The sequence below is a fragment of the Meleagris gallopavo genome, chromosome 8 (assembly GCF_000146605.3).
Source record: "Meleagris gallopavo isolate NT-WF06-2002-E0010 breed Aviagen turkey brand Nicholas breeding stock chromosome 8, Turkey_5.1, whole genome shotgun sequence".
Lineage (NCBI taxonomy): Eukaryota > Metazoa > Chordata > Aves > Galliformes > Phasianidae > Meleagris > Meleagris gallopavo.
Genome location: NC_015018.2, coordinates 27,026,997 through 27,046,598, shown reverse-complemented (window position 1 = coordinate 27,046,598; position 19,602 = coordinate 27,026,997). Strand labels below are relative to the sequence as shown.

The following is a 19,602-nucleotide window of genomic DNA, read 5'->3' as shown; positions in this document are numbered from 1 at the left end:
TGTGTGTGTGTGTGTGTGTGTGTGAGTTTAATTGCTGGGGCAGAGTGTGTTCCAAAAAGCTTGCAGCTAGCTGGAGATGTGAGGGGTGTTGGCATTTGGTGAAACTGGGAATCGTCAGAAGGAAAAAAAAAAAAATCAAGAAAACTGTTCATCTGGTTTGGATTGATACATTAAACTGGTTTACTCTGTGAGAAAGTCTGTGACTGTGCCAAAATTAATAAAACGTTGGGATGAACGGTATGAACTTTGCTTACTATGTTCAAAGGCCGCCTTCTTCCAGAAGCAGCTCTTCCCTCAGATACCGTTAGGTTATTGCACATCTCCTCACCACAAGTGATTCGTGCACGTTCTAATAAGCAGTTGGTGTCCCTGCATGGAAGCCAAATGTGCTGAGATACCTAAGTGTCTTTGGGTCCCAGCTGTCCTTAGCTGCTTTTATGTGGTCTGGCCCTGGGGGAACAGGAAGAGTGAAATGCTGGAAATCACCTCTGAGGTTTGTCCTCTCTTAAAGCAGAGTATTTGCATTGCTGTCAGACCACTGTTGAGAGCTGCTCAAAGGAGTCCTTGAATTCAAAGGAAGTTTAAAAGGATAAGGATCTATATTGACAAACTCCATAAGAATGAGGTTTTGGTAAATTTTTTCTCCCCCGTTTACCATCTAAGAATGCCCTTTTCTGCCAAATTCTGCTCATCATGCAGTCTGCCATGATTTGCAAGTACCAGCAGTGATTAGAGGTCCTCGCTGCCTTTTTCAGGTGCTGGGTGTTGCAACACTCTTTTTTTCCCTTGTGATGCTCTTTATTGAAGACAGCTTATTACTTTCTGAAGAACAAGTCTTTTGAAAGGCCATTGCTTCTCTGTGCTGCTCTTTGAAAGGATGAGGAAATGTAAAGGAAGGTTGATTTTTTTTTTTTTTTTTAATTGAGGTAGCTCCTACAAAAATATTATGGTGGCTGTCAAGCAAGCTTAGAATAGTGTGAGTTTGTAATGACACAGCATTAATTGGGGTTCTTAGGACTTTAACTCCAGTTCTGGAGGTGAAGATCCAAGCCTTTGCTAGACTTAAGAAGACACTATGTATCATCAAAATATATCCAATATATCAAAATACATCAGAAGATATATCCATAAATGAGCTTAACTGCATTACATGAATAATTTAATGTTAAGAGCAGAATTATCCTGTTGTTTTTTTTCCTCCATCACTCTGTCTAAAGATCAATTTATTTCTTAAAAGTCTCTCAATAATGGCTCTGTACTTCACTGGGCTAATGAAAAGTAGAGCAAAAAAATGCGTGTAGGTTTGCTTTTTTGGTCTATGTAATGTTCTTGCTTGTTAGCTTCCTGAAGTGGAAGTTCCCTTTCTTATCTTCATGACCATATCTTCATTATCTAGTAAACACAAAGATCTGGAAGTTCTTGTCCAATCTAAACTTAAAGCAGGACTTTTAAAGGAGTTGCTACAGTACAAGTAAGAGTTAAGTATTTCAGAGTCTGTGGCAAATCCCAGAAGTGATGGCCTCCTCATCTGGTGGTAATATGCAGAGGTGTATTGCATAGAGAGATTGATTGTTTAAGGGATTTTTGTTGCAGGTGTTTGCTACTAGAGCAAATTTGTGTAATTTGTGTTCTCGACAGTCAAAATATTAAACTAGTACTCACATTAATTGTAACTGAAGACTCATTATTTTTTAATTTTAAAAGTTTCTCTTCCACAAATGTTTGTTTGTAATTCTTAACTCTTCAATGAACAGTAGCAGAGTTTGAGTTAGTATATTGCATATCAGTTTCCTTTAAATGGGAATGACCTGGGGGGAAAAAAAAAAGCCAAAAAATAACATTTGCTTCTGTAAGAGACTTTCTGTGTTACAGAAGAACCTTGAGTCTTGGAAATGCAATTAAGCTTATATTGGATCTTGTTATTCATGCATAGTTACTGGCACTCTCAGTAGGTTAACGAAGTTTGAGAGAGAGCATCTCTTGTGCAAGTGGGAAATGCAGAACTTAAAGTTAATGCAGGTTTGCTTTAAACTTAGTGTTGATATTGTGCATACTGTTAATCGGGTAGCAATTTTACCTTTGTAAAGAAGTAAGCAACAAAAGGTGGTTTTTTAGGATTACAGCCAAGGAATGAGAACTATGCAGCTAAAGAGAGTCATGCACCCAAATGTAGATAATTCATTTCATCTGTGAAATGTCTCTGTACAAAACTAAGCAAGAGAACACATCCTCAGAAGTGGAGGATCAACTTTCAGACATTGCTGTTCAAGTGTCTATGCTTGCAACAAGTAAATGCAGAAGGATGGAGAAGTCTACCTAAACTCAGTAAATTGAAACCAAATAGCCTATGTAAGAAACTTTCTACAAACAGTATCTGTCTCTGAGCTTGGGAATAATAATAATAGTAAAAATAAAAAACAAATTAAATTTATCTCTGTGGAGCTGAGTCACAGTCTGCAAGTTCTTCTTTTCAAATAAACAAAATATACTTCAGCAGACTGATAGTAGGCAGTTGTCTGAAAGATATATCCTTTAGGGGGAAAAAAAAAAGTATTTTATTCTTTAAGAACTGTCTGTATTAAGAACAAGATTGACAAAAATCTCAGCTATATATTGAAGCATGTAAACAATTGGTCACAACCTTGATATATTTTTCAATAAGGATCTCTTAACTTGGAAGTCTGCGTGTGAATGGTCAAGGTGGAACTCTACTACAGAGATTGTGCCTCAGACATTATTTTAAGAATTATTTGAGATTGCAATTGAAATTTATCTTGTGTTTACCATGTCAAGGAAGATAAATATGAGGAAATTGTTCTTGGTCTTCCACAAAAGTTCTTAGACTATTAAGTGTTTTATTTTGTCTTAGGCTTGCTTTACATAAGTTTTAGTAACAGACACAGATTGTAAATCTTTCTCACTCCAGGTACTTCTTGTGTAGACTGCTGGAGAGATACTGGTAGTGATGGGTTTTATAACATAAATGTAGTGTATACAAAGTGATTCCTATTGCAATGTTAGTTGTATAATTTCAATGCAGCAAGCTCATTAGTAACCATGAGTCCTTACAGTCTGTTCAGTCACCATACTCTAACTTCTAATTTTCCTCTCTCTAGGCAGAGCTAGTGAAAGGGAATCTGCAAAGCGTTGGCCTCACGCTCCGCCTCGTGCAGTCCAAGGAAGATGATGCGGGGCATGTTGTTATTGAAACAGTTACACCAAACTCACCTGCAGCAGCTGCTGATCTACAGAGGGGTGACAGACTCCTAGCCATTGGCAGTGAGTAATATGTCAGCTTTCAGAATAAGTGTTGTCTTGCAAATAGGAAGGGCATTTCCACTTAGAGCTCAATTAGACTGCTGTTCTCAACAATTACACATCCCTAATCAAATAGTAAATACAAACACTTATATATTTATTGCCACTTAAGGTTATTCACTCATTCATTTCTCTTGCATATTTATTTACTATTTGCTGGGTATATGCCAACATAAAGGTGAATAAACATTTCAATGTAAATATATTTTAACTATCCAGAAAGTGTTAAAAAAAAAAAACAAAAAACAAACAAAACAATAACATAAAATTGAACTGTGCATGTTAGTATAATTTCTAACTCCTGAAATGATATATTTGTATGGATAAAATTAGAGGGATCCAGCTGTTACATTTCAATTTAGCTCTTTTATCATAATCGCTTGACTTCCTCTTAGTGATAATTCTAATGCTCACTGTTAAGGCTCTAAAAGTATGTGTAGACACTTTGGGGTTTTTTTTCCACATTATTATCATATTTTCAAATTTAACATTTTTATCTTTTTTATAGGTGTTAAAATCACATCAACTGTCCAAGTGTTGAAGCTTATTAGACAGGCTGGGGACAAAGTCTTAGTTTTTTATGAAAGGCCTGTTGGATATAATCAGCATGGTTCGGCACTACAGGATGGATTTGGACAATTGGAAGACACTGCTTTCTTGACACAGCAAGAGGACGACCAAGTTAATGTATCAGCTGATGTTGACAGCAGAGATTTTGATTCAGAATTTGAGGACTTAGCATGTGAATCACCTGATCAAAAAGAAGATACGCCAACAACTCCAAGTCCCAAACGTTCAGTAGTAATACTTGCTGCTAAACCACTTGGAACCATATCTCCAATTCTGAATCGAAAACTGCATTTAGGAAATTATCAGACAACATCTAAAATGCAACAGAAAGATGGAGCCAAACTGGCAACACCCAAAGCCTCTGAGAGTTCAGATGCATCACAGCTATCGGGTAAGCAGTCACAAGGTTCTGGTGCTAAGCCTCCTGTACCACCTAGACCACAAATCAGGCCTACTTTGCCTACTAATGAAACTCAAAATCTGTTGGAATCTGGAAGTGTGTCTTCTGAAAAAATAGAGAGGCCACCTCCGTCTTCAGGTAATGGAGACAAATGTACAGAGAAAGTAGTAAAGAATAATGATCAAACGGAAGACCCAACATTATCAAAAGTAGCAATACCAAAACAAGATGCATTAAAAGATGGAATTTCAGAAAATGCACGTGGTCACAAAGATGGTGGAGATGATCATCGAACTTGGGAATCACCAGAAATTCCATATCGAGTCCGACAAGGTCGATGGCCAAAGACAAGAACATCCTCCTGTCTATTTGAAGTAGAAGGATCCCATAAGTACCTTAATGTTGCACTGTGGTGCAGAGACCCTTTCAAAGCAGGTGGTTTTATCTGCTTAGGATATGCAAGCATAAAACTTGAAGAAATTGCTTTAGACTGTATAGCTACATCATCAATGGAATATGTTAGAACATTTAAATTGAGTGCTCCTACACCTAAAGCAGCAGTCACTAGAACGGCGTTGAGGAATTTGACAACCCATAAGGGATTTAATGAAAAGTTCTGTTATGGTGATATAGCTTTACACTTTAAATATTTTAAAGAAGGTGAAGCAGATGATTCAAATTTTCTGCTGGAGAAAGAAAAGGAATGCCATCTGGAAGAAGAAGTTAATGTACTTCAGAAAGAGGATCCTTACTTGGGACAAATTGTTCTTACTGAGAACAAGCATAACTTTCAAGATACTCAGTTTCAGAATCCAACTTGGTGTGATTACTGCAAAAAAAGGTATGGACTAAAGCAGCTTCACAGTGTATGCTCTGTGCTTACGTTTGCCATAAAAAATGTCAAGAAAAATGTCTAGCTGAAACACCCTTCTGTGTAGGAGCTGAAAAGCGACCTGATCGAACTGCAGGAGGTTGTAGAGCAGAAGGACAGGAAACTTCTCAAGCTGCATCCATTCGTGTCGATTCAGAGTCTAAATCTGTTAACAGGACTGCAGGTTTGACCAGGCATATCATCAATACAAGTACTCGTTTGTTAAACCTCCGTCAAGTCCCCAAAGCTCGCCTTTCTGAGCAGGGAACAGAGATTGTAGAGCCTTCACCAAAGCACACACCAAACACTTCTGATAATGAAAGTAGTGATACTGAAATTAGCGGTCCAAGTAGTCCTTCAAAACGTGCATCAGGTAGTGGGATAAAACTGGTCAGAAAGGAGGGTGGTCTAGATGACAGTGTCTTCATTGCAGTTAAAGAAATTGGGCGTGATCTCTACAGAAGTCTACCCACAGAGGAACGTTTTCAGAAATTAGAGTTTATGTTGGATAAGTTGCAGAACGAAATAGACCAGGAGCTGGAAAATAACAATTCACTTGTTAAAGAAGAAAAAGAGGCAACTGAGGCAAGGAAAAAAGCGTTGATTTCTGCTGCGCTGGTTAAATCAGGTGAAAGACTGCAAGCCCTTACACTGCTGATGATCCACTACAGAGCAGGCATTGAGGATATAGAGTCTTTGGAGAGCATGTCCTCAGACCGGCAGTCTAAAAGAGTGACTAAGGATTCAGAGGAAGCCAGTATAGCAGAAGAAGTGGATAATGAAGATATTGGTCTGACAGAGGCTCCGACATTCAACATCATATCAGATGAATCAGTTGATCCACCTCAGTCAGTAGACTGATATTCACGCTTAGCCTTTGAAGGACCAGACTTAAGCAAATGCTTTGCACTTAATTACAGACATACAGAACGAATTAAAATGCTGGTATAACACATCTGCTTCTCCACAGTTATTTGCCTATGTAAGAGTACAGCTGATAACGGTTCTTCTCCAGCTGCAACACCATCGGTTTATTAAACTAGCTGGTTAAAACTGCATTTTGGGGTTTATATTGGAAATTTATTTTTAGTAACTTATTTTCATTTTTTCTAATTTTGTAACCTTACCATTTCATATTAATGTGTAGTATCCCCCCTACTCCTGGTACCCCCCCCCTTTTTTTTTGTAGATAATGATTTCAACAAAAAACTTACCAGGATTTTTTAAATATTTAGTTTCCGTTTTTCTGTTTTATGATTAAAATAAAAGTTTGTTGCATGCCTAAGCAGATGATTGACACAGAAATCACTGAGGGACCAGGCTTTAAAATTTTGATTGCAGTTATTTTTGTCTGCTAGGCAGTTGTGTATTTCTTGCCAAACATATCATGAAAACAAAGCATCTTTTTTTTTTTTTTGTCTGTTATTAATATTTGTTAGAGTGATTTGAGTATCAGGTCACTTATTTTCCATACTTATGTTAAATACAAGCACTTCTCATAGTTCTTAATATCATTCATAGCAATGCTATGCAAGAAAATGCCTCCCTGCAATTTTGGGACATCATATCCTGATTTAATAACATTAAAGGACATACCACTATCTCCCAATAATCAAACTGGGAGTATTTTTGAGATGAAAGAGTCTGGTTCCTTCTGGAACAAAATTGTCTTCAGGTGTTGGTGTATATCTGAAAAGCTGATAAAAGAAAATTGTGTTTTGCAAGAGCTGGAGGTTTCATTGCAGTCTATAAAAGTGTAAATGACAGTTTTAATTTCAAAAGTTTTAATATGTTGCTATTTTAATATTTATCATTTCAGAAAGCCTAGGGTACAAAATAAGCAGTGACGACAAAACGGCTAAACCTTGTCTTTCAATGTTTTTGAGCAATCCTATAGTGGTAAATTGCATTTGGCTTCTCAGACAAGAGAGGCAGTCTGAGCAGAAGGATCACCTTTTTCAGAAAAACGTCGTACAGTGTATATACCATGTTTTAGTTAAGGCAAAATAAGTGAGTCCAGTAGAGAAGAAGAATTCTGGCCAGCAGCTTTTGAAAAGAACTATCTGGTCTTGTGCTATGTGTAAATTGTGGATCTTAGCATCACCTGGCTGAGGCCATTGTTCTTATTTATTTCCTGTAAACATGACTTAAGCTTCATCTTCTGTGTATAGAAATGCCATATAAAATATCATCTTTATTTTAGGTACTGCATTAGGTACCAGTGTCATTATCACTGTAGTAGAAAATGCCTTTGTGGGAGTGGAGTTGATTCTAAGGTGGTAAAAGAAATAACTTAAATTTTCAGGCAGTGTACACTGTAGCTCTCCAATCAATTTTCTTCTCAGTTTATTTTGTGATGGGCAAAATGAAGAAGCAGTGATTTTTTTTGAGTGGGAAAAGCATACTTGTACTCCTAAACAAAACAATTAACTTCCACTCATGCAACTACTTGCACTTTCTTTGTGAGTTCTGGGCGGTTGATAATTATTTAGTTGATGTATGGAAAACACTATCCATGCTACAGTAGGCATGTGTCACACTTCAGAAATTAAGCTTCAGCAAATAATCGCACAAAATTAGCTTCCCTTATTGACTAAAAGTTGTTTAACCTATACTTGCTTGAGATGCATACTAAGACTTGCCCACTCCATTTTCTCAGAAGCTTACCATTGGTGGTGATCTGCATTAAATCTCCATCAGTGTTTGCTCTTATGGACTACTATAGAAGTTTTCAAATATATCCAAGTGCTTCACTTAAACCCTGGTACACATGAAGGAGCTGCGAAAACAATGCAAATACTGATTTCAAAAATGCATTCAAGGTTTCACGTTTAGCTGTGAAATACAGTGGGTAAGAAAAGCTGGATATGGTTTTCCTTGTATAGTGTCGCTGATGATGATTGTAAGAGAGAAATTAAATGTAGTGCAATATTTTTAAACATACTGAATGGGAAAAGGGCAAAATAGTTGTATTTTAGTGATAAGGAGGAAAACATAAATTCCTATCTGGCATTAATTAAAATAAATGCTAAATCTTGAGGGGGAAAAAGCATTATACTACATTCCTGATGTAATCCTTGCTTTGTGCTTGATTGTAAATAGCTGAAAATAAAGAATACCACAGAAAACAAGAATATCTTGACTTAATGATATCCCATAGGTGGCAGCTACACACATTTGCAGAAACTGCCTAATATGATTTTGTTGGCTATTATTTTATCATGAGAACAAGCTTTAATAAAATAGTTTTGCTAAATTATCATCTTCTTTGCATTGTCTTAGTTTTTTTTTTTTTAACATTTGTAGTTGCAGTCATTTATCATCCTCACTACTTGAAAAGGGAAGTATCTCTGGGAGAAACATTAAATTAAATAAAATTCCTGAGTGCTGAATTAATTGGGCTTTTATGCATTCTTTGTATTTGGATATGCATTTGTTTTTCTTCTGTGCAGTTTAATAATAGGCAGGTTCAAAATGGTGATTCCATTGTGTAGCTAGAAAATATTGTAAAATGCTGAGTGTGGTGTTAATTTGCTTTTGTTTTTGCTATTCAGTTATCGGTGATAGTTGCTACCAACGGGGCTGGATTGGGAGGGGGAGAAGGACTAAGAAAAATTGCGTTTTGTCCTGTCCTTTAGAAAACGCTCTGTAGAACTAAAGAAGCCCTTACTGCTTACTCACACATTTTTGTCTAAAATCTGATTTTCATTCTAATTCCCCATATTTGAAATAAATCATGGAAGTTTACAACCTCAGGGGAGGAAAAAAATATACTAAACGTGGGAGAAGCCCAAATTTTTGCAGGACAGAATGTTTTCTTCCGTGTTTCTGTGACTGAATCAGCTCTCAGCAAAGAGAGTGCTTGGTTACTGCCTGATAACATCCACTTATTCCTCCAATCCCCAGAAAATCCAACATGCAGGACGACTGTGAGCTGCCTGCTGTTTGGTGACAAATGCAGAGCTCGCTTCCCAGGGCAAAACTGTGATCATCCAAACGCTCTGTGAAATGAAAACATGAACCAAATGTAAATTAGCCATCAATAGGCACAGTTGTCTCTTGGCAGCAGTGAAATAGTGTGCTGCAGAACCACGCTGTGTACTCTGTTGCTGTCTGTCTCCAGGACCTCTCAGCTTTGAAGGAAGATTCTCCATCTGTTACATATTCACAAGAACGCAATAGAAAATGCACCCCTATAAAACTGGTAAGTGGATTTTCAAATCAACTACAGCAGGTATTGCTTATCCTTTCACACTGTTCAAGCCTCTCCCTCTGTTCTCTCAGAATATTCATTCCCTCTTCCTTAAACACTCTTGTGGCATGGAGCATGAGGGCGTATCCTGGCAATGCACGTTTAGTGCTTACCCACTTCACAGGAGTCAAGCCTCAGATCAGCAGTCAGGTGATGGGGTGGTTGGTTTTGGAAGATATTATTGTTTAAACAAGCTGTGTATTTATGACCTGGAGTCATAAATGGGCTAGAAATGAGGAGTGCTTTCCCAGGGCTTAAATTAATTCAGTGTTGTTGTTTTTGTACTTTACAAGAGATCACAATGCATGGGGCGACTGCTGAAGGCTGAGGGAGAAATTTTGTCCTTTATTACAAAAGATCATGAACTTATTTTAGATACCTTTATTTTAACGTGGTCTGGCTGCATAATAATTGACAAAGCATGAGTTGAAAACTGATCCACTGTTTTTCATGTTTTCTGACCATTTATATATACACTTTACAAAACTATATGTAAACATGGTATCTATGCTGCAGTACATAAAACATCTGCAAGTACGGGAAAAGAAGGCACATCCATATTTTAATTATACAAATAAAAAGACACCACAGTTGATAAGGACATTGTGTGTTATGTTAAATGCTTCCTTTCAAAGCTGAATTTTTTCTCTTCACAGACAGAGACCATCTACCCCAATGCTGTTCTTCTATTAGACTGTATATCTAAATCTTTATTATCTTTAGCGAAGTTGATGATTTTACTTCCTTTCTGAAAGATAAATATATGTATTTGCATACATATTTACATAAAATGTTTTTTGTTTGAACTGCTCAAGTTGCCAGCTTACACCCAGAACGTGCTGAGACTAAATACTGAGAATCCTGCAGCTTCCCTTAGCCACTCACAGTAAAGCTAAACTGAAGTTGAGATGTGAAAAATAAAATCCAAAAGATGGGAATATAAAACAGGACCTTCATGCAGTTCTTATTCCTTTTTAAGGGAAAGGAACTGCATACATTCAGACATACTTGTTTACCCAGTGCTGTGTGTTTGTTTGGGGGCTGCATTGTGCACAGCTGCTTAGCTGGTTGAAACTTCATTAAATTGTACTGACTAAATAGAGATACCCTGATCCGTATGAAATATTTTCTTTTTCCCAGTGTTCCATAGGCAGTCAGGTGGAGCTCGCTTTGGAAATCAGGGGAGAAGTTGTGCCTTCAACAAACACAACTCCTTGCCACGTCTAAACTCTTAGTTCCAGAATCTGCCAAGTAAGTTAGAAAAGTTATTGGCAAGAGCTGAGTTCACTCTTACGAGTCTAAACAGAACAAGAAGTAACGTGATGGCTTTATAAAGCAAACAGTTTAAATTCACATGTTTATACAGATTTATACTACACGTTTAATCAAAAATATACTGTGTAATATTCAATGAAATTAAATACACAGAGGAAAACACTATACAAATTCTCTATAAAAGCTTTTTTTTTTCCCTCTTTATAAGGCAGTTAGCAGTTGACTGTATACTCATGGGAGATGAATAATATACCTTTGGTTTTTGACCATTCCACTATTAACTCTACAGTACAACTAAAACATACTTCTGGATGAGATGTTTCACACTGCATTTTGTACACCAAAATATATTATATGGCTTTTAACGTTACTCATCACTTTCATATTCTTCTTCATCACCTATGGGATAGGACTGGATGTTGTTCTGAGTATACATTTTTGTTTTAACAGGGCAGTTGTGATCCATGAGTATAGCCTGAAAGAAAAGAGGTGAATGTTAGTGTTCCTGCGTAGCGCCCAGTGGCGGCTGTGATTCACTCTCTTCCACAACAGCAGAAACTAAATTGATTTTTATTACAGTAATTTAGTTTGTGTCCTTAGATGTATGAGATGGGATCTTGACAGCACCAGCACAGTTCTTAGTGGAGCCACTATTTCAGCTCCCGTGTTAAATACATCTAGCTGCTTTCCCATTGCAGTAACTTGGCACTCTCATATTGCGTCGCCACTGCTTAAAAGCTGGGTGAATGAGCCCCCCTGTCTCCCTTGAGCCTCCTGCTCATGTGCTTGCTTTTCATCCAGAAGCAGCTGCGGTTGGTGGGAACAAAAGGACAAGGAATATGGAGCTCAAGAAGGGACGTGAAGCATGAATGCTTCAGAACAGATTTCAGCCTTGGAAGGGGCTGTAGGTACAAACCAACTGCAAAGTAAACTTTCTATTTCAATTTTTACAAATAACGCTGTTTTATCAGGTGGAAATAACAAGTAATAAATGCATTATTAGCTGGAATCTTTGGGATTATGTAGCGCAAATATGTGCAACCCAATGCAATAGGAACAACAAATCTATTGCAGGGAGCACGTAACTAAGCTTTTCTTTGTGCATCTTAGAGCTATAATGTGGCAGGGTTGTTTCAGAAATGATGCATGAGGATGAGATTGACTGTGATGAGATAGACTGTGCTGCTCCTGTTTTGGGGAGTTACAGGCAAAGATATAGAAATAAGTTTTAATTCATTTCAATGAAAAAAAAAACATTAAAAAAAGGTGTTATGCTTACCATTTTCTCTTCTTTGGCAGGTGGACTTCGAAGGAAAAAGCACAGAGGAGCAAAGAGAATATCCACAATCCCTATAATTGTCATGAGCCATGGAAATCCAATTGCTTTTGCAATGGCACCGCCAGCAGAGGGACCTTTTAAAATTAAACCCTTTTTCTGAATACCATAAAACTTGCAGCATTCACTTCAAACAGTAATTTTACGTGCAAAAATCCTCTACTTTTCAAAGTGATTGGAAAAAAAAAATGTACATGTACAGTTGAATTCCCCCACTTGAACCAATGAAATGAGAGGTGTTCCAAGGAGCATTCACATCCACCATGTCAGCATGTTTCTCTTTGTGGTGAAGAATGTTATAAGCAGGAAAATGCAAGACTTACCTATTGCAAAGCCCATGCAAAAGGCAACATCAGCTATGGCATAGACACTGCCATAGACCGACACATGGCGCAGATCCACGAGGTAGCCCATGATGGGCATCATGGAGGAATCCACCATTCCTGGTTGCGAGGGAGGGGAACAGAGATCAGGAAAACTATCCTGATTTTTACAAAAACAACAGACTGAACAAGGTAGTGCAATTTTTTCTCACCAATGGCAAATCCTACTCCGAAATTGGGTGCTATGAGCCCATAGATGTTCTTAGCAAATGGTACCTGTAAATGGCAGTTCAGACAGTTGATCAGGTCACACTGCATGTGCTAATGAAGTTTATTTTGTTTTTCTAAGAGAAATTCTCAAAGCAGTTTGCACACACTTTGCACAGATGTGCAAGCTAGAATTTGGGGCTTGTTTGGGACTACTTCAGGTAAGAGCCATTACACCACTGACACTCGCCATTACAAACAGGAGTAAAATGTTGAGTGGCATTCAAAAAAAAAAAAGATCTTCCTCCTTTAAAAGTCATCCTTCAAAGTAATTGAAACACTAAGATTGGAAAGCGCTCAGATCTGCAACCTGTTAGCTGCACGTTATTCAGTGAAGTATATGGAAAGCAGAAACCTCAGTGAAATCTCACAGTAAAGCACAATTTCAAAGATGAACACGGGGAGATTTGGATTGTTTGAAAGATGAATGATCTACTTACACATAAGATGCTTATTCCCACAATGAGCATTCCTAGTAGAGCACAGAGCCACCTGAAAAGGAAGAAACATCACTCAGAGATCGGTGGTTATAAGGCACTTGAGATGATTTGGGTTGGTTGAGAGCCACATCTGATGTGCAAACCTACACAACTAAAGGTGGAACGTGTTCCAAAAATGGTTTTGCTACTGTAGAACAACTTCTAATAACTCCCAACATCAACAAACTGCCCCGGAAACACTGGAAATGGAGCACGAACACACTGGAAGATTATTAATATTTTTTGAGTTAAGCATACCTTCCCATTTTGTGCGCAAGTATCCCAAAAAGATTAGTCCCAATAAGATAAGAGATACTGGCTGGAAGAAACGCAACGCCTGAAAAATATGAATGAGATGTTTTATCGGCAATGATTCCAGCGAGGTGTTGGGAGAAATTAATAAATGCCAGACACTGCAGTTCTGAAGCAAACACATCTGACAAAGTCTTTGTGTGCAGCCCAGAGAATCAAATATCCGGTTTGCTGCAGCAATCTCAGGACATCATCTATGAAATGGAGGAGCAGTGACACCTGCAAAAAAAGTGTTTCTAACTGTAGATAGTTCAAGGAAGCTCCTTTTCCCCTGACGGATATTTCTGGGCTTATGGCAGGTGTAAGGACGGAGGTCAGGCCTTGCTCCTTTTGAGTACCTCAGTGCCCTGAAGTACAGGCTGCCATTGGGCCCCTGGTCAGGCAACAGCTCAAACTGAGCACCTAAAGAAGCATTACAAACAATATATTTTTTTATATTTTATTTTTTTAAGATTTAGTAGGTTTTTAATACAAATAACTAACAGCCCCAGGGAAACTCCACTGGTTTAAAGGCTGGTTCCAGTGCTCGAGGCTTCCTCCTCTTCCTCACCCTTCATGAGGCTGGGGGCAGAGCCCAGACAAGGGGCAATGGGGAGGAAGCCTTGGAAGGTAGTTCTGATTTACAAAGCAGCCATGATGGTACACAGTCAAACAATTTCTTTGAGCGTGTGTACTCCTTGTCCCTCACCAAGGCAACACAGGCTTTCTCATTTCCTGCCTATCCATCTTCCTTCCGATCTGTCTGATATTCATAAGAAAAATCAGGAGGTAATTTTTAGCACAGTAATATCCTCTGATTGAAATCCTTACGGGTTAACAATGGTGATGCTGGGGAAACCTTTTCACCTGTGCAACTGCATCTGTTTCACTGTGGCCTGGTGCAGCCTTTTGTACCAAACGGTCATATAAGAGCAGAACTTGAAAACTGGGAAAAAATCCTGCAGGTTGGGATGTACACACGCAGTGGTAAGCTGTGGTACACTGAAGCATAGCTGCAATTTTCTGAGTTAGCTTTATGCACAGTAACATTAATTGATTGAAATCAGGACCTTTGCACCTTCTTGAAATCATGCTTCAAACCGCTAGATCTCAAAACTGCCTAAGATCATCATTTGCTTAAACCCTTGCAGTCTGAGATGTAGTTTAAGAGGCTTAAAAACTTTAATTAATGCTGACAAATCAGATAAAGCATAAGGGACTCAATTATTTATATCACTAAGGGGTTAAAATTATTCTTAAACTGGATATTTTTCCTCTAGGAATCTCAGTTCAAATAAGAGATTTGTGAGTCTCACTTCTGTTGCATCAGTTACACCGTACTCCAGCAATAAATCTCCAGCATGGCCCTGTGGGGCTGCTCTGCTGCTCACAGTGCTTTTTGCAGCAGCACCACTGCAAATAAGAGCAGCAGCATGACTGAATCAGCATGGAGACTTCCATCAGATAAATAACAATGCACAAAAATGACATGCTGTACTTTACCCAGTTGCCATTTTTTCGAACACATGGTCTCCATCATCCAGATGGGTAGTGCTGGTTCAAGCATTGCAATAGCCATGTTTGCAAAGCAGATCGATCCTTTAGGAAAAGGACAGGAGAAGAAACAAAGCTGAAAAATTAGTTGTTTTGATTCTGAATAAAAAGCTGTGCAGAGAACAAGTGCTCTTAAAAAAAAAACCAAAACACTGTGCTTCTTGCAGTCCTTTTTGTCATGCACCAAATGTTGATTAATGTTAAAAGAACAGAACGTAAAATCACTGCACACTAACTTTTTATATATTTCTGTTCTCCCAGAAATTCTACAATAAAGGTTAAGCTATATTCATACTGTGAAGGGAGAGCAGCAAAGTCCGCAGCAAGCCTGGTGACATTTAGAAAGTTCATGAGGTCTGAATGTTCTGCAAATGATGAACTAAAATTCCCATCTTCTGGTCTTCATCTCCAGTCTCCTGAGGCGGAATTGGAGCGCCGTTGTGTAAGAGACACGGTCCATGACCTGTACCTCCATCACTCCAGGATGAGGAAGAGGAGATATGGAGGTCTTGGTCCTAAAAATACCATGGAGCAGCCAGAGAAATACCTATCCCCTACAAAGGGGTGCTTTGTATACAGACCCCACTGCCAGCAGCCACAATGCCTGGGCTTGGCTCAGCTTGCCTAGCCATGTGAATTTCAAGTGCTTTCAGATCTTTTTGAATCTCAGGACATTTGGTCACTCAGGTGCAAAGGACAGAAGTGCTGACTGAATCCAGCCTGCGGCTCCTCTGCCCGAGTAACATTTTCTTTCAGCACTGCAGCTGTAGTGCAGGGTGCCAAACCCCTCACTAATGCTTTGGATTTTCTTTCCCTCTTCCTCAAAAGAACCGAACTCATGTACATGAGACATGTCCCCGCTGCTCATCCTTCACAAAACGACTTTCAGAGGAGTTTAAAAGTCACTGCTAGAACTGACAGCCTCAGATGCGTGTTCCCACTTTTCTTTCTAACATTTATAATCCCAAAGACTCCTACAAATGTCGCTTTTTGAAGAAAAAAAAAAGAAGTTTAAGTTGTCTTGAGGTCAGAGAAGTACTATTCCTCTCGGAACAGGCTCCTCATTGCGCAGTTCAAAACGAAATGAGCACGGATGTCATTCTTTGCTCGAACCTGTCAGACCACATTAGGCTGTGTATCTGTGATTGCTGCAATGAACTTGCAGGCCTGTCACTCACTCCCTTCCTGGGGCAGGCAGTAGCTGCTTGGCTCACCTTTACCCTGCAGACAAAGGATTGCATCCAATGGGAACCTTTCCACTCTGTTGCAAGGCTCCATGTCTGCCAGGAACCCCAGCCAAGCACCCAGGGGCTGCCCTGCCTTGGCCAAACCCAGCCAAGCTCAAGCTCAGTGCTGGAAAAACATTTCAAGCCAAACAAATTGCATCCAGAGGAACCTACGCCATTCCGACAGAGGCAGATAAGTACAAAAGATCCTAGCCCACTCAGCAAACTTCACAAAGTAATTAGAAATACACATGCAGGTATTGCAGCTATTTCTTATTAGGACAGGAAATATCACCAGAGCTTGTCAAGGTAGTTATGTGCATGGTGACAAAGCTACTTTGGTCTTAGGACATGCTTCAAGGGAAAGGTGGGAGCCTGAGCTGGCAGTCTGCAAACTCAGGGCAAATCCAATAACAACCAGGCACCCTGACTGAAGCTTCCCCAGACAGGCTTGCTTGGGCTCAACGTGGCTCAGCTAAAGTGAATGGAGTGCTTCAGATACATGAATCAGTCAGGAAGCATTTGTGCTTCGGAAATGCAAGCCGTTATGGATCAAGTGTGTGACACACACCCAGGAGATTAGATCTGAATTTATACCACAAAGTTAGTGTACCTGAATTGAGAACATGAAAAACACTTTAGCTGTTGGCCCTTTTGCAGCACCCCTAAGATAAAGGCATCTTTCAACTTGTGGTTGACAAATAGTCCATTAGAGATGCAGTGAATTGTGTCATTTTTCAATGTAATATTCTTTTTAAAAAATAATAGTTTAAAAACAAAAAATGTTGTTCCTTGAGCTTCACATAAAAAGAAACAGGAAATGACATTGCTGCTAAACCAAGCTAGCTTGGGCCAGGATGCCGGGAACAATGCCTGCAGTTGGATTAAATACATGTATGTATAAATAAAGAGACCTGGTACCTGCTGCAATGATGATATATGGGTCCTTCATAAGCGTCAGTAATGGTGTCCCCTTCTGACTCTATGAAACAAGTGAAAACTTGGCATTAGGAAAGACAAAATGTCAGCTGTGGCTAACAGCATTTTACTGCAATACTTACTTCTGCCTGTGCTCTGGACGGCTGCAGAACAAATAATTGAACAGCTGTGGAAAGAAACCAATACTGTAACACTGCTCGAAGAGGAAGGTTAGCAGCTAATGCAGTGTGCTACATACATACAGGGTCGCATGGACTCCATGGGTACTGACCTCCATCAAACAGAGCCAGAGCTGCCAGCACGAGGAACGGAGAGCTCTTCCCCACAAACTCATACATGATGCTCCCAAAGGGTGGGCCCACTGCGGGGGAAAGGAAGGAGTCTGGGGTGAGGCCACGTTTCTGATCCTCAACAAGTGTCATCTGCAAGCATTTGGGCTGCTGGCACGCCAGGGCCAAAAGGCTCCATTTGAAAAACCCACAGATCTCATTGATCATGTGATTATGGAAACCATAATCTTCACACTCCAAAATATTCTTCCATCTAAACAAAACCCCAGCATCACGGAGATTACTGTCTGACTTTTATCTGCCTAAGGTACACTTCTGTGTAAGAAACAATTCTTAGCATGAATTGTGAAACTAATCTGGAGATGGCATGATAACATGGCACTTGATGAGACCTTCCCGTGTTTCCATAGACAACAGGTGGGAACTTTATGGCTTCCCTTGGTGGCAGAGCCTGACACTGACCTAATACTCCCATAGCAAGGCCTCCCAGTGCAATTCCCATCGCGTTGCCTCTCTCTTCATCGTCTGTGTATACACTGGCAAGCATACCCATCCCTAAATCATAAACAGAACAAAGTGTAAATTAAGCAGCTGTGTCTTACAATTTATTGTCATCATTTTCCAGCCCTACTGAACATTAGTCAAAGGAAACATTAGGTAACTCTATACGCAAATATACATACATATCTATCCACGTACGCACATACTTGTGTGCGTGTCTATGTCCCCTCCTCATGGAGTTTGCCTTGAAGCAGAAGAGAGTTTGGCATACGTAGATGCTCTCCATAGCATGTTTTATTACACCATATCAATCAAATAAATTAATGATGCCCTGATTTGCTGGACTCTTCGTCCTTCCCTTTGCTCCAGAGTGTTTAGATGATGCTTTTCAACCAGACACAACCAAGCTGTTACAAGTGTTCAGTTTTTTACCAGCACACAGATCTGGTACCTGGCATGAGGTCTGGTGCCCACTGACAGCTGTACCCAGGTCATGGCAAGCTGTGCTCTCAGCATAAAGGATCATGCACAAGTATGAGTATTTCAAGATCAGCATCCAAAATTAAAGGGTGCTTTTGACCTTTATCTTCACTGTCCTCTCTTCTGCTCATCTAATGATAAGCCTTCATTTCACAGAAGTAAACGTGAAGCCTAATTTGTTTGTTTTTGTGAAGCACTCAGAGGTGAATGCTACAGGAGGGTTCTTACAGAAATTAATACTTCTGTTTTCAAATCAAGGCTCTAATAGGACTTAGTAAATAAGGTCCACAGCTACACAGTGAGCCAGAAAGAGGAAACACAGCACTGCATGAGTAAATAGCAGCCATCATGTGCACCATGAGCAGAGGTCCTGAATGAATGTGCTTACTGGAACCTGTGGCTGACTTCAGATTGCTCACATGAATCCTAGGAAGCAAGTTAGAGAGTGCTATCAGATTTCACAACAAATTTGTGCAGATTTGGAGAACTATTCTGGAAAAGAGTAGGATGATGAAGGTTTATGCTTTGATGGGAATAAATCAGCAGAGATACAGGGCAAATACTGCACCCAGTGCTGCAGCCCAGAGAATTGCACAGGGGATGAACAAAGGATTAGAAAAACCACCAGTGAGGAACCTCTGCGTCCCTTTGGATTTAAAACCAGAGAGGAGAAACCAACTCACAACGTGGTATGGCCTTGAAAGTTAAATAAGCTTTCAAGGGAAGTTTTCAGGGGAATTCTCTATTCACCTTCCTTCTCAAGCTATATTTGTATTCATGAACAAAATGTATTTTCCTCTAGTTTTCATTCCAGAAATGATTAAATAGTTTGGAACGAAAACCCATACTCCATTTCACTTCTTCATTTAAAAAAAGTAAATAGATCTGACATTGGACATCTAGCAAAGGCAACCTGTATGCTGAATTAGTAGACAATGGAAACAATGCTTTGTAACAGAAATTTCAGATGCAGGCAGAGGTACAATCCCCACGGTGATACGTACCAACGTAAGTTCCTGGTGACCTTTGAAAGGGCTGAAAATGAATTTAAAATATTGAAGGCACACATGCAGAAACCCCAGAGAGCTCTGCCTTACTGCAGCCCAAACACCAACGAGTCTGAAAAGACATTTGGTTTTGAGCTACTGCATAGGAAAGAGGCAGGATTTTTTTTTAAGTGAAATACATATAATTTGAGTAACTTTGTATGATTATTGAAACTATAGGAAA

General features: G+C 39.3%; 2 protein-coding genes across 2 annotated transcripts in view; one reads left to right on the top strand and one right to left on the bottom strand.

Annotated features, from left to right (window-relative positions):
* The window catches only part of LOC104912048 (PDZ domain-containing protein 8-like), a 7,006-nt gene extending 892 nt beyond the window's left edge, over positions 1 to 6,114 (top strand). The window contains 3 exon segments of the mRNA XM_010714813.3: positions 3,117 to 3,279; positions 3,827 to 5,122; positions 5,125 to 6,114. Coding sequence (XP_010713115.2) covers positions 3,117 to 3,279; positions 3,827 to 5,122; positions 5,125 to 6,020 — 2,355 coding nt within the window. The 3' untranslated portion in view covers positions 6,021 to 6,114.
* A 2,327-nt stretch (positions 6,115 to 8,441) lies between these two features.
* LOC100550038 (synaptic vesicular amine transporter) lies at positions 8,442 to 17,966 on the bottom strand. The gene is made up of 11 exons (XM_010714769.3): positions 17,854 to 17,966; positions 17,373 to 17,462; positions 17,224 to 17,267; positions 17,084 to 17,144; positions 14,886 to 14,981; positions 13,350 to 13,428; positions 13,053 to 13,104; positions 12,558 to 12,621; positions 12,346 to 12,465; positions 11,966 to 12,099; positions 8,442 to 11,161 (listed from the first exon to the last, which is right to left on the bottom strand). Exons 1-11 carry the CDS (start codon positions 17,942 to 17,944, stop codon positions 11,054 to 11,056), a joined length of 939 nt encoding a protein of 312 aa, XP_010713071.1. The 5' UTR covers positions 17,945 to 17,966; the 3' UTR covers positions 8,442 to 11,053.
* Between the last annotated feature and the right edge of the window lie 1,636 nt (positions 17,967 to 19,602).